Genomic DNA, 15,164 nt, shown 5'->3' on the forward strand with positions numbered 1-15,164 from the left:
CATGCGCATGCGTGTGTAGCTAGTTCTCTTTTGTAATAAACTCAGTACCAGAGGTCACATGTATAGGCTCAGTTTATACAGTAATCTTTAAAAACAACCCGGCTAAGCACTGGAAAGCACATGGCATGGGTTATTTTTGTATTAGCAGAGAAGTAGACTTGGCTTATTAATAGGTCTTATTTAAGTCTCATTTCTATGCTTTTATTGCTACATTAGGTTTTCACCTCGCATGGGCACATGTCAGAGGAGTAATGGAGTGAGAGAAGAGACAAGCCCTTTTTCAGTTCACAGAACCCCAATTCTTTATTAATCACAGCTTGCTCACAATGACATACAGGAAAATAGCACTAATGAAGAGTAGAATATGCAGGCAGCAACCTCCAGGGGGGTAGGGACAACTTCAAAACTGCAGCTATTTTGGGGATGATGCGTTAGGTTTGGTGATTCTGTACTTGGCACAAGCACCCTGTCTAGTCATTCCTCCTGCTTCAGCCCTCTTATTCCTAGATGTCTGTCACTAGGTAGGGTTGGCTAACACTGAAGAGTAAAGTTCATGATGAATGGAAGTCAGCAGTGTCAGAAAAAAAAGGTAACAACTGGCTCATGGGTTCCAGGTGAAATATTGGGTAGCCTCTTGTACTATTACACGTAATGTGGTAGCATCAGATAAATATCATTGAACATGGTACCTACAGATAAAGCCACTTGATGCTATCTATTAGTTGCTCAATCAATAAATTATCAAGTGGTGAATTAAGCTCACTTTTACAATTAGCATTTGTATGGCTATTTGGCATCATCCAGAATTTGTCATAGCTTGATGGTTACAATGTGCCTCTTAGATTTGCCTCAAACAGATCCCACTTGCTTTCATTTTGCTGCGCAGTTGTATCTGTTGCCTCTCACCTTGAAAAAGCAGAAGCAACAAGTACTGCTTGTGGCGATTTAACCTCAATGATATAGCACACTACAGAGTCCTGTAGCATAAGTTGCATGTGAAGAAACTACATTTTAAGAGCCTTTTGTCTTGGACAGTTGAATGCAAAGTCACCTGTTACTGTTTCAACAAAGCTTACTGATGGCAAAGCAGTCTAGGTTATTGGGCAATGACTGTTCTCTAGCACCATAGAACTACTACTGACCTCGTGGTGGGTTGGAATGAAAGTCGCAGGGAATGGAATTAGACGTGAGGTGCTTCAAATGAATAGACCCAGCAAATTCAACCGAGTGGAAATAGACAACATCAGAAGCCTGTTACAGGACATGTAAGATTATGAAATAACTTGCATAATGCAATACTTGTATTTTTTAACAAAAATGTAAGTATTTACAAAATAAGATCCAAGTTTTTTAAACATCAAGCAAATCATTCTGCAAAGAGACCGCATTGTTTTTTGTTTTTATTTTTTGTTTCTTTTTTAAAGTTTTTTATTGAGTTCTTGATTTTTATTTTTTTTTAAACCATGTCATACATTTCCCATACTGATATCGCATGATCCATAATAATATAGGCAGGGGGAGTTTACTAATGGTGGGGATGGGTCACATCCACCATTGCTGTTTTCAGCCAGACAGTTCCACCTGGAGCTCCTTGTTTCTACGGACCTCTGCAGCATGCCTCTCCTGGAAAACATCAAGAAAGGAAAAATCAAACCTTCTTCTCATTCCATTTGTCCAGGGAGGCTCCTGATGACCACCTGTTCAGGCTGTGCACTTGATGCTTATGCAAAACTTCTTTCACAGCCCAACCATCTTTAAAGGATGCAACTCAGGAGAGGTGTCATCCACCAGACTAGCCTGAGCCATGTTCAATGCTTATATTCTACTTAGGCTCTGGAGCTCAGTCTTTGATTTGATAAGGTCTTACAATCCTCAGCATCTCACAGAGTTTCATTTTAAAAGGCCCACACAGAGAGGTGCTGCTTGCAGTGTAAAATGTGCCATGTGCTCACATTTGCCCTTTGAATTCCTGTATATTAAGCTAAACACAAGTAAGGATGAGTGGGCTTGAATTAATTTCTTGCACACTGCACACAGAAGAAGTGTTAGTTACTGTGTTACCTGTAGAATTTAAGAACCATAATTAATGGTACAAGAATTTAGTTCCACCAGGATGGGTCAATTTGAACATCTCAAACATCTCCTTAGACCAAATGATGAAGTTAGCTGTCCTCACTATTTTTAATCTGGCTGTGATGAAGAAGGGACACAGTTAGTAACAGTCAATGCTAGGCCCTTCTGTCCACTTTCAGCTATGTTGTCTTCCCTTCTACAAAAGCAGTCACAATTAATTTAGACTAATTTGAGCCACTGCATATTCAGATACTTCTATGGAAATGGATCGTTTGTCAGGAACTGCTATCAAATGAGTTTAGGAATGTTTTACTCGGGGTTACAAACCAATTATTTTTGGCAGCTTCTGGTTTTAGGGTTTTTAGTTTATGCCTCTCTCAACTGTCAAACTACCAAACTTTTGCCTCTCGTGTCTGACCGCTGAAAAAAACCCCAGACAACCAAATGGCAAGCATGAGGTGTCTACAGAAGCAAACACCCATTCCTAGCTGATTTTGGTTTAAGGTGCTCCCTAAGTATTTCCATGAATTAGAGGGTCTTTTACAGCAAAATAATTCACAGAAGTCAACTGTTTTATTGTCTGAGTTGGCCTGTGGATCACAGGCCAAGACAGCTTACTGCGTCAGCTGAATCTGTAAATCATAGTTCTTTTAAGATCCATAATTCTGATTACTAGATTTTTTAAGGGACTTGTTCCTCAAGGCTCCTATTAACTGCAGTTTACAGAACTTACCTCTGATTGCAGAAACATCTACACATCAATACCTCGGGATACTCACAGCCTGAATTTCTGGACCTGGATATCTCACTTCTTTTCCTGTATATTCAAGGTTAGCTTTTGTGTTGGCAAAACTACACAGTCATGCAGATTTTAATTACTGGTCTGTACAAATGTTCCCAAATGACTTATTGTCATCTTTGTTCAGAATCCTTCTTTGGACTTCATGCACAGATGCCATTACACTGCTGTGGAAATGAGGTTTAACAGCCTGTTAACATTAACCTAGGATAGAGAGATGCTTCAGCTGTCCTTCCCATTTTCTTTTGGACCTCAAGGATGGCTAATTGGCTTTTCCTTTGTTTTCATAAGCTTTGGGATATGTGCCTATAAACTAATCTAACACAAAAATGTCAAGTAATCTGGTTACAATTCTTAATCTCAAAAATTATCCCATTTACGTAGTTACTTGTAATATCGTCCTTTAGTTTCTGGGTGGTTTTTTTCCTACTCTTGACACTTTGTCTTGATCAAAAAAGCAGAGCTGCTTAACAGAGAAGATCTCATTGTGAACTACTGAGAGCTAGTTTCTTTCTGTTAGTCAACTGACTAACATATCAGAAAGTTAATCATTGAGAGAAACAACTGATCAGTCATGAAGAAATGATTTTTTTCTTAATGCTTCTAAATCTTTATTTGCATGTTTCCCTCTCTTGTGTGAAAGGGCTGTTTTGGAGAAGGGCACACTTGGTCCTGCACAGTGGGTTTTGTGATTTATCTGTTTCTTCTGTCTGTACCAAAGATCTCCAAAATAAAATTTATTCTCTTTTAGTTGTCAAACTTATGAAAGAACAGACCCCTTTTGATGCAAAGGAAAGATTTTTTTTTCAATATTTTTTCCTCTTTATCCTCTGAGAAAACAAGGACTAGAGACATAGGACAAGTGTTTGATTTGGTCGATGACTCTTCTTAAAAGACAAAATCTAAACACAAGTGACCTTTCCTGTGTTCACAGCACTTCTTAAAAGCTAGAAAATAAATCTTTCTCTGAAGAGAGTCCAGCAAAGGGCCATGAAGATTAAGGAGCTGAAGCATCTCTCAGTCTCTCCTGTGAGGAAAGCCTGGGAGAGCTGGGACTTCAGACTGGAGAAGAGAAGGTTTGAGGGGACCTTATCAATATGTAGAAATACCTAAAGGGAGGGGGCAAAGAGGACAGAGCCAGGCTCATTCCAGTGGTGCCCAGTGACAGGACCAGAGGCAGTGGGCACACACGGAAACACAGGAGATTCCTTCTGAACATCAGGAAACATTTTTCACTGTGAGGGTGACTGAGCACTGGCACAGGTTGCCTGGGGAGGTTGTGGAGTCTCCATCCTCGGAGATACTCAAAGGCTGTCTGGACATGATCCTGGGCAACCAGCTCTGGGTGTCCCTGCTAGAGCAGGGGGGTTGGACCTGTTGAACTTCAGAGGTCCCTTCCAACCTCAACCATCCTGTGCTTTTAAAAGTATGTGGTGGTTTGGATAGGCACCAGGGGCTCTGGCTTAAAAATCACTCAAGTATAGCTACTGAGGAAAAAGCTACCCACAACATCTCTTCAAAATGTTGATTAGATTTTCCTCTCTAGTCTAAAGTGAGGAGTGATGGTGTGGGTTACCTTCTCTTGGAGACGTTCAATAAGAGCAGCTAAATTAGCTTCACGGTTTTCTTTGATCTGTTCCATTTTCAGTATCAGCTTTTCCTCTGCCATTTTGCTGAAGTTATTGTTCTCCTCCAAAGCTTTCTGAAGCACTTCTCGCTCATGTTCTCTCTTCTCTGCCAGATGTTTCAGCACCTGGGCCTCCTGGGACTGGAAACAAGAAAGACACGTGGCTGAAATGAAATATACTCCTGTGGAGCAATGTAACCCCCGCAGGGCAACAGTTCAGTGAGTTTGGAAACTCCATAAAGTTTGTTGTGTGTTGTTTGGAAAGCTCACTTCTGTGTATAATCCAGATTAGCTTCAATAACAGGAGTTTAGAGGCACTGGCTTAAATGTGGGGTATGTGTCCATGCCCGAAGCACTTCTGTTGACAAGAAATGCTGTCGTTTGTTTCTGCCCTAGGTTGTTGGGGTTACTGCAGTGGTTGCTCAACCTCTGACAGCTGCAGCCTTTTAGCATGTCACATTTTATTTGTAGAGATAGGGGACTGGGGACTGAGGGTATGTACAGTGTTAAAAGGCAGGTTCTGACATGGGAGAGGTGCATTTTTCAGACAATGTTTCTTTCCCTCATAATATTTATGTTTGACTTCTTCTCACTGATTTAAGAAGGGAAAAGAAGAGTTTTGCTCTAAAGAAAATAGCAAAAAAGCTCTTTTTAGTTAAAAGTTCAAATTTTGCAAGGAAGATGAAAACTGCAGGCAGGAATTAAACAGATGCAGCCTATGTACAATACTGTGCTATTCTTCTTTTTAAACTCATTGTTCAGGAGCATAAGCTTTGTTACTTATTTTAAATCAAATCAATAACATGAAATCACTAATCCTAGGAGGGAAGCCAAAGAACGTGCAGCATTGGGCCCACCCTGCAGGCAAGTCTAGTCAAAAAGACAGTATGTTTCAGAGTGCTTATTTGGAAATGATAAACAACATTGTAGGCTTTTGGATAAAATAAATTAGAGGGAGCATGAGAAGCAAACAGTAAACATGGAGTGAAATACAGCTCTGGGAAGCTAACTGCATATCTCAGTGCAGATCACAATGCACCGCTGCCATTGTTATCCATAAAAACAAATTAGTTTAAGGTCTAAATTAAGGGCTGTAACCAATAATTACAATTAGTGTTGATGAATCCTATTAAATTTTATCACATGGCTTTAAATGGAGTGAAAAAGACTAATTCTTTTACATGAACGAGACCCAACTAGGAGGAAAAGCCAAATATTTTAACCAAGGTAAGACACGCATAAAGCCAAGTGCACTGATGAGGCAAATTAAGCAGATTCTAGAAAAGGCCATAAAAGCCAGGCAGAACATCTTGCAGCAAAACATTGGAGTATAACGCATCTGGCTTTGAAAGGCTGTAGTGGCTTGATCAGAGAAAAGAGCTACTTTCATCTATCTTGGCCACTTAGTGTATTTGCTTTCTCCTCTGTCCTGGTTGCCGCTATGGGCTCATCTCTCCAATCACAATTTCTGGAGCACTTCCTGATGGGAACCTTACAAAGACTCTCTCTGGCTTTTACCTCCGCTATACCATATGCAGAACAGAGAGTAACAGAGCAAGGGTTTTTCAGCTCTTTGACTCAGAGAAAATAACCATTGTGCAGGCCAAAAAGATGTTGCAAATGGGAACAAAAGTCCCCAGACAGGTGCAGCCAAAACCAGAAGGAGTTTCACTGGTAGAGAATGGAGGGAGGATGAGCCAAAGGGAAAAAAAAAAGAGATGGGCAAAAAAGCAATTTTTCAGACTAACTGAAAAATAAAAGCCCCATAAGTTGCTTAACATGAAATGAATCATTGTAATAATCATACAATAAAATAGGTTATTTTGAAGCAAACTATTTGATTTTAGATACTTAGTATTTAACATTTCTTAAACTATAGGCTATTTCAAAATGTAATAAAGTTATTTTGAAAAATTTGGTACAACATAAAACTGAAATAATTGAACATCTTCATCTTGCTTTACCATTTTTGTACCAAGTGGAGTGGCTCAGTTTGACTAGCACTTGTGAATTTATTCTGCATTTTCTGTTTCATTTAGTATTCAATGGCAACCTTTCATCTACTTTTAGAAAAGTTATTGCCATTCAATTTTTGTTGCTGATACGAATTTTGTGAACTCTTTGCTTAAAATTACCAACAAGTAAATTTGATAATCTAAGAATCCATTTCCCTTCCTGTTGGGAGTTTGAATGAAAAAGGTACTATGATACTAATTGTAATGTCCCTTCCTATGAAACATCTAAGAAGTGACTTGTTAATTTGAAAAGCTAACATTTCACAGTGTTTGAAAATACCATGTATTATAAAATCAAACCTTTTCAGATTTGGAAAACAGACATTTCCAAGGACATATCCAGAGCCCATGGAGATGCTAAATATAATAAAAAGGTAAGATTTTAACGGGGCCTATAAGCAGCATTTTCGAAAAGAGCATTAGCTTTCAACAGGAAGTAGCAAAATGAATTTGAGACTTTGGGATGCTTGCCCATTTTTCAGGATTTGTTTTCTTCCACTCATATCCTTTGCTTTCTGGAGCTACTTCTGATTATCATAAATGCAGGAGAGCAGTGAAAAATTAGCCTTCCATATCAAAGTACATACAGTTCTGAGGATGTGCCTGCAGACAATGCATTCAAAAGTAATTTTTCCACTAATGTATGACAATGAAGAAAATCCCTGCACTCTAATTCAGTATTTACTGGATGCAAATTGCATTGGCACTAGTAAGAGTCTAAATGAAAGCTAAACCAGGCCTCAGGAATGAACTGCAGTTTTCCTTTATGATATTCCTTAAATGGGATTCCTTTTTGTCGCTCAAAATGTCCACTGTACCCAGGACTGGTTCAAAATAAAGGGACTCCCCTTTCCCCACCACAAAACATCCACAGGATCAAGTCTCCTTTAGACTGATGTCCCTCTTCCAATGCCATTGTATCTCAGCTGTGAATCTGCCTGATTCCCTGGTGTTCAGACCGTTTTCAAAATTGCTTTACGACAATTTTGGAAGGCGGTTGGTATGTTTTTTGTACTCGATTGTCAAACAATTTTCTGTTTCCAACACATTTGGCAAAAGAACTTGGCTACCCTGTCTGTTCAGAGTCTGCTACGCATCCAAAAATGAGTAAATGAATGACCCCAGATATCTACTGGAGCTGGGATTAATAGACTCTCTTTGTTGTTTGTGTTGGCTTTTAACTGCTGCCTTTGGACTCCCATGGTCTTGATAAAGGATTCCAAAATACGCAGAAAGTTTTAATTCCCAGTTTATTTTCAACACTGTGTTGTTTGAAGTGCTCTAAAGGATATTTCCAAATCCTTGATAGTCCATGTTCTAACACACTTGTAAATGGCTTATGATAAGTGCTTCTTGTACACCTGTTGTGAGAAAATGAATAAAAAAGGACGGAAATGGGATGAAACATAAAGAAGCTTAATAAGGAGAGAAAAGTATGAAATGATGGAGAAAGAAAAAAAGCAATACTTGAGGGGGAATATCCAGAAGACTTCTTAAATAAAACAAGGCATAATCAAGGCAGCTACAGCTGCAGCTTCTACATGTGGAGGAATAAAAATGTTACAGAACATTCTTGGTACAGATACCTTTGCTCCTAGAAACATGCTACTGTGGTAAAAAAAATGGCTACAGCAGGCATGCTCCTATGATACTCATGTTGTACTTCTAAGCGATCATATGCACCTTCAGTTTTCATAAATGGGTGCTTCTAAAGGAAATCCAAATGTCTTAAGATAGCCATAGAAAGATGCAGACAACTAAATACGTACTTTGTGAGTACAATTATTTATGGAAAATGACAGATACATACAATTTTTAATTATTACTCACAAGAAGAAAGTTCTACTTACCTGAGAAACAGTCCTTTATTTTCTCACATTGATCTGTCTTAATTTGACATAAAAATCTAAATACTGAAGTAATTTATGCAGAGATAAAATTAAATTATTACTTTTGAGGAAGAAATGGGCTCAGACAACTGCTTTTAAACTGAGAATTTCTGCCTGAATGCATTCACCTCCGTTACTAGAATCCTTAGTTACTAGGATGTATGAGGCACACTACCAGTCATAAGAGCTCCACTTTCATAACACATTCATTCACTGACTGGGTTTTTAAAAATTCAATTGCTCAGCAGAACCTGCATTAACCTTGGCATTCTTCAGTGTATTATGTATTTAAGAGATACGATTAATGGAGCAGAGTGTGAGGACAGCATTAAAAGCTCCTACTGCAATGTAAATGCCAGGGTGAAGCGCAGGTATTAATCAGAAAGAAATGATGAAGAAGTGATGTTTTCAGGGGAAGGAATTGAAATTCAGATTTTTCCCACATAAAAGCAAGGGAATGGACTTAAGTTACACCTGACTCATGGCACTGACTTCTTCCAATATCCACATGGTTACATCCCACTCCTAGCTGGGAATTCTACTATTTGCATTACCTTACCACCTGATCTGGCTGTCGTGAGGACTCACTGTCATAGGGAGTGTGCAAACACATGGGGTGAGGTGGTTTCTCTCCCAAAACGACAACAATCTACAGAGACATGAAGAAGAGGAGGATGCTCTTGCTCCATGGGATCACAGGGTAGAGAAGTGAAATGAACATACAAGCAGAAGAGTCAAAGACATCTGAGCTGTAACCATAGGTGAAGTCCTGCTTGTACTGAATCTAGAGGGTGTCAAATTTTGCTTGAATTCAGTTGAGAATCTTTTTTATTTTATCTAGTCTATCAAGGGACCTATGAGTCAGGGCTACTAAAAAAGTGGAGTAAAAAAACCAAAGAGCCCACCCACAATGTGTTTCAAACAAACTTTCTTCCTCAACAGGCACAAAATTGCTGCTCTCAGGGTTGGGACCCATGGAGGTGAAAAAGGAATGCTGGAGGGATGCAAGAGGCACCACCTTAGCCCTCTGTCTGCTGAGGTATTTCATGATCTGCTGTAATTTGAGGCCTAGCATTTTAAAGTTAATGAAGAGCAACACCAGTTTGTCTTACGACCGTTCATTAGCAGCAAAGCTCATGGCAGACTGTGGGGAGAAGTTTTACCAGCATTCTTCATGTCTCTGCTCATGACTCGATGAGATCTGAGATCCCGGTGCCTGACACCAAACCCTCTCCTAGCTGGTAGCAAACACCTTCCCACAGACACATACTCTCTAGGCTTTTTTAGACGAAGTGTCTTGCAGTTTTGGCCACCTTCGGTAAACGTTGGATGTGAAGCACCATGTACGGATGCGCTATGGTATAAATCAAAATGCGTCAGAAACATCTCTTTCCAGTGCTGATGCTGCACGCATTACTGGGACTTTTATATGCCAGTTTTACTTTTTCAGTGCCAAAGGAGGGATGGATTATGAGTATTAAGAAATGCCTGTTTGCAGGCTGCGGGGCTGGCTCAAAGGGGCAGGGAGTTGGGTGCTGAAGCCCGATGCCAAGTGTGGCCACAGTACTGGCAGAGACGTGCTGGGCTGGCTGCCCACTGAGGGAAGCACAGAGAGCCTTGCCCAGGCTAAGCTGCACGGGGATCTCCCAGCATTTCACAGTAACGGTATTATAAAGTCATGTAGCTCTAAGCCTATATCCAACAGCATGAAAGTTAAAAAATACGACTGTTCTCCTGCATTCTTTGTAGTGCTAAAGCAGTAGGGACGAGCCTGATTCAATTTCATCCCAATACAAAGCCATTCAAAGGATTTAATTGCACACAGTTTCTCTCTCATAACCCAAAGACTAGTAGAAATGCACATCCCTTTACTGTTTAATTATTATGCTAGTAAGTTGAACATAAGCCATAAAGATATGCAATTCAACACATGGCTCTTGAAGTCAAGGGTAGTAATAACTGAACATTCAAGGCCAATGGGTAAAAATTGCTAAATGTTAAAGATTTTGTAAGAAATAAACTGCTGCATACAATGTCACTGTTCTCTAATTTCTTAACTGGGAAGGATGAAAAGATCTTTCTGATTACCCACTAAGGTAAGAAAGTATAGAGCACATATGCTAAAAAAATAATGGGATAATAACGACATGCTGTAAAGAGAATCCTATAAATACAAAGGATAAATCTGTAACTAGGCCAAATGGATCTCACCGTGTGGTGCAAAAGGAAAAAAATGCCTCAGGTGAAACTCTTGACTGTCAAGCGAGGTAGAGAAAAAGAGGAGAAAAGGAAAGAGCCCTGTAAAAGCTTATAAGGGAATAAATAAGAATGGTAAATAGGAAACAGCATAAGCATGAGACTTCTGAAGTGCATGTATTTCTATAGATGTTCTCATGAGTTTGAAAATTTATTAATGAACACTTCCTAATTAACAGAGAAGAACCTAATTGCTAAGCAGTGTGAAACCAATTAGTATTTTTCTGGAAAAGGCAGCTCTCATCCATTAGTTATGCTTGATTTTAATTAGAACCGTGTTGGAAGGACATTATCTAGAATGGTGATGCCTGACAGCTGTTGTACATAGATTGGAAAGTATGATAACAGCTGCCATGCTGGATGTCAGAAGAAGTCTGCCTGGCTTATCTAGCAGTAGGAAGTAGAAGATGCTTGGGGAGAGTGTAGAAGTTGGGCAACTCTGCCTGGTCCTTTCCTTATATATAGATACATCTATACATCTATACATATATACATATATGTGTATACAGCTTCCAAGCTTTCAGCAGTCACCAAGTTACATATTTTTCTGAGCAAGAGTTTGTATTCATATGATAATTTCCTCCAAGGTAGTGCTCTATTGATTTTGCTGTTATCTTTTTAAAAATAAATAATATTTTAATAATCTCTAAACAGTCTGTGACAACAAATACAGCTTGATTAAATAATACATGAAAAGGCAATTCCTTCTCTCTGTTTTGAAATAATTGTCTGATGATTTCATTGACTGTTTCTTCCCCCTTGGATTGTGTGAAACAGAATATAATTGTTCCTATTCATTTTCTCATTACCATTCATGACTTTGTAGACTTCTATCTTATCTTTCATCTATTGTCTCATTGCAAGCAGAAGAATGGTCTATTTAATTTATCTTCTAATGGAAGATTTTCTGGTCCTCTGATTGCTGTTTTATCCTTCTCTGCACTACACTCTTTTTCAGGACAAAAATGAAAGCAATAGTTGAGATGTGAGAGCACCAGGGATTTTAGAAGTGATATAATGAAGTTTTTTACTCTGTTCTCTATTCCTTTTCCAGCAATTTTAGCTGCAATGCTAATGTGGAAGATCTTGTCTATAACTGAGTTATATGCTCATTCATAATGAATATAGTACCAAGGGGAAGAAATGGCAGGTGTCTATATTGCTATCACTGATTACCATTTTATTCCATAATGAGTTTTTCTTTAGGAAGAAATGAACAGTAACGAAATCAATGACATTAAATCTCTGGGACATTCAGTTTATGCGTCCCACTAAATATATGCATAGTATCAGGCTTCTTAATTGCTGCCATTTCATTCTGTGTCCGTATCTTTACTTAAATATTTGTACTCAGTACAGAGGCACTTTATAGATTGAGTCTATGGGGCATATAATCATTTGGGTGTGTGAAAGCTTGCACTTCTAGCCAGGTGCTAGTGCAACTGTATACTCCTTCCACATACAGACATGTCCTTGTACTGAAACAAATGTTCTGGCAGAAGTATTTCTTTGAAAGAAGCAATACTGCTAATCCATTTGCATTATGAACCAAAAGTCTTGCAAGGCATCAGGAATGGCAAATGTGGCAACACTTCAGTGTTCATTTAAATGAATCGTTCAAATTAGTGAGGTCCAGAATAGTCAAATTTCACTGCAAAGCAAAACTGAGGGCCAGGTTTTAAGGACCTGTCAGTAATCCAGATCTACTGACTTCAATGGACTCGCATCTCACCATACACCAGAGTATACAACCAACTCCATTGGGTTTCTTGGAAGCGATCCTATTCTGGTCTGACAAGAGTGAAAGCAGAATGGAAATGCTTTTGTTGGACTTGCCCCATGTGCTTTCTGTGGCATATCTGCTGTCCCTGGATTTCTTTACGTATTTTTATTCATACCTGGAAAAGATTCTTTAAATGTCAGTTTTAGTAACAAATCACACTGCTTAAGAGATAAATGAAAGACTTAGAGACATCTAACCTTGTTTAATTTTCAGATATCCTCTATTAGGGACTCCATGAACACAGAGAAAGATTTTCTAACTGAAATGTAACTGGTGGGATCAGGTGCCACAAAATGATATTAACCATCTGGTTAAAGGATACAGAAGGTCCTTCTGTGGCTTCTGTGGCTTTCCTTTTGTGCGACAGCAAAAGGAAACACTTGATTAGTAAGAACAATATATTACCACATCTTGAGTTTTCTGTGGCCATTGCAGCCAGCCAGCCATGACTTCCCTGAAATAGTGCAATGCAGCATTAACACTGGGGCCATACAGAACACTGCTAATTTTCAGACTGGAGATTCAGGCTGGCTATGGCGAGTGTGTCATTGGCTCTGCCTGTCACCCTCTGAATTATCTGATTTGGAATCTGCCCTTTTAGCTTCTGGAAAAAAAAAAGAAAAAAAAAAAAAGAAGCAATCTGGGCCAAATCTGACTTAGAGCAAATACAGACCTCTTCAACACATCATCACAGTTAATGTGAACTTCCTGCTGCATGCACCCTGCATTTGTGCTACACTTTGTGAAGAAGGTGGAATAACCCTTTCAAATCATATGTGATGAACTTCCTGGTTATGAAACCAGAGTTTTACCACCATGGCTAAGGTCATAAAGAATGGGAGACTTAGTCTGTAGACTACCCTACAACTTCCAGCACTACTGAGACTGTCTGCTAGAAATGCCTCTCTTAGTAGCTACGCTATGCTAATGTCTTCATTCAAGCGTGTGGTGAATGATCCAGAACACTCTTTATTTGGGGTCGACATGAGTACATACTGCAAAAATAAGACATTTTAGCTGCCTTGCTTGAGCAGGGCTTGTGAGTAATTTCCACAGACATTAAAAAAGTCAAGACCTGGTAGCCCAGACAGTAGCTGTTTGAATTGCATATCCATCTCTTAAACTTAGACAGCAGAAGAACTGCAGTGATTTTCTGCAACTATTGTAGAGATGCTCTGAGTGAACCACTTTCACACAGTAAGCATGTGTATTTGAACCCACTTGGGCCTCCTGTCTGAAGGTCTCTGTATTTTGTGATGCATGCTTCCCAAGCATCAAAAACAGTGAGGTTTGTTTGCAAGCTGCTGAAAGAAAATAAACTCTTTTTTTTCTTTAAATATGTTAATACTTTTTGTCCATGCATGCCACCGAAGGTCACTGATGGGAATGCAAAACATACAAATGGAGGTGAAATTCGACTGTTATAAATCAGATCTGATTACTAGCATTTTTTTAAGGAAAGATACCTTTCTCCTCTCCTCTGCAGCCTCCAGCTTTTTCTGGATCTCCTCAAGAGAGAGTTCTTTCTTCTTTGGAGAAGCTAAAGTTCGTGGTGCTTCTGAGACTGGAGATGGCGGCTTTAGGATCAGTTCAAAGGCCTGGCCTGAGGCACGTTTGTTGATTTGTTTCACTTCCATATCTGCACAATAAAGTGAGAAATGGTAAGTCCTTCAATACCTCAGCAGTATTGAGGAGAGAAGCAGCACAGAAGTTAGTGCAGGATCAGAAGTACAGACAAAAGATTTAGCATCTTTGCCTTGGGCATTTTAAATGCAATGGCACACTATGGGCTGAAAACTGTTCTCAGGAGAAGTACATTCCATTTTATCTGTAATAACTTAATTATACCTTAATCTTATAAAGATAAAAATTTACAGCACTTTCAGAAGCTTATTGTGATTTTGTGTCATTTCATACCCCCTGCGAGCAGTGCCCAAGCTGATTAATTTTTTAAGCATGCTTTCATCTTTTCTTGGTTTCCTTGGAAATTGTCAGATGTGAAGGGCTGTAATTCTCATATGGGTAGTAGAAAAAGTCCAGCTCAGTATGAGAGGGCTAGCTGCAAGACTTTAGTTAGTTGCCCTCAGGAACAACATCCAGCACCATGGGTAATACACAATCAGTAGAAAGTGATAGCCAAAACTAGGGAACAGATTGTTAAATCATATGACCTGCAGGTCGATTTCCAGTGAAATCCACTCACCATCGTATTTATAGATGTTCATGTTGCGAGGTTCCGGGTAAAAACAGGAGCAGATCAGAGAGAGCATGGACAGCTCCTTCATCTTTTCCTTGTAAGCTGAAACGAGAGATCTTGTTAGCACGCTTCACTTCCCCAGCTCCTCCTCTAGCTGAGATCACTGGCTGGGAACCAGCAAATCTGCTCTATCACCCTCCTGGCAAATTTCTCTAGAATATTTACTTTCAGCTATATCTTCTGAACATCTAGCCTTTACCAAATCACACATGAGATGCTCAGTACTGCGGAGACTGCTTCTGATCTCCTACATGACCTCAGCCTTGGGTGTAATGCACACAGTCCTCTCTGTTTTATAGAAAGTGACTCTGGCTACCAGGAAATGTATTTAGCATTGGAAAAGTGCCATGACTCCACTCTCTTCTGGCAGGTGGAGAGAAACGAAGCTCTTACAAATTCTCTGACGTACCCAAATGCAATTGAGAACAGCTCTGAAACGCTGCCCATGTGTTGCCATAGGCAGAT

General features: G+C 39.4%; 1 protein-coding gene across 3 annotated transcripts; it reads right to left on the reverse strand.

Annotated features, from left to right (window-relative positions):
- Positions 1–276: 276 nt before the first annotated feature.
- Positions 277–14,751, reverse strand: STMN2 (stathmin 2). Of its 3 annotated transcripts, none has more exons than XM_009870957.1 (4): positions 14,646–14,751; positions 13,909–14,081; positions 4,449–4,640; positions 277–1,623 (listed from the first exon to the last, which is right to left on the reverse strand). In XM_009870957.1, exons 1-4 carry the CDS (start codon positions 14,725–14,727, stop codon positions 1,564–1,566), a joined length of 507 nt encoding a protein of 168 aa, XP_009869259.1. In that variant the 5' UTR covers positions 14,728–14,751; the 3' UTR covers positions 277–1,563. The 3 variants fall into 3 exon arrangements, with proteins under 3 accessions (XP_009869259.1, XP_009869258.1, XP_009869257.1); XM_009870956.1 differs by having other exon boundaries at positions 277–1,618; positions 14,646–14,735; XM_009870955.1 differs by having other exon boundaries at positions 13,909–14,110; positions 14,642–14,727.
- Positions 14,752–15,164: the final 413 nt, after the last annotated feature.

Source organism: Apaloderma vittatum, unplaced genomic scaffold, assembly GCF_000703405.1.
Source record: "Apaloderma vittatum isolate BGI_N311 unplaced genomic scaffold, ASM70340v1 scaffold17586, whole genome shotgun sequence".
NCBI lineage: Eukaryota > Metazoa > Chordata > Aves > Trogoniformes > Trogonidae > Apaloderma > Apaloderma vittatum.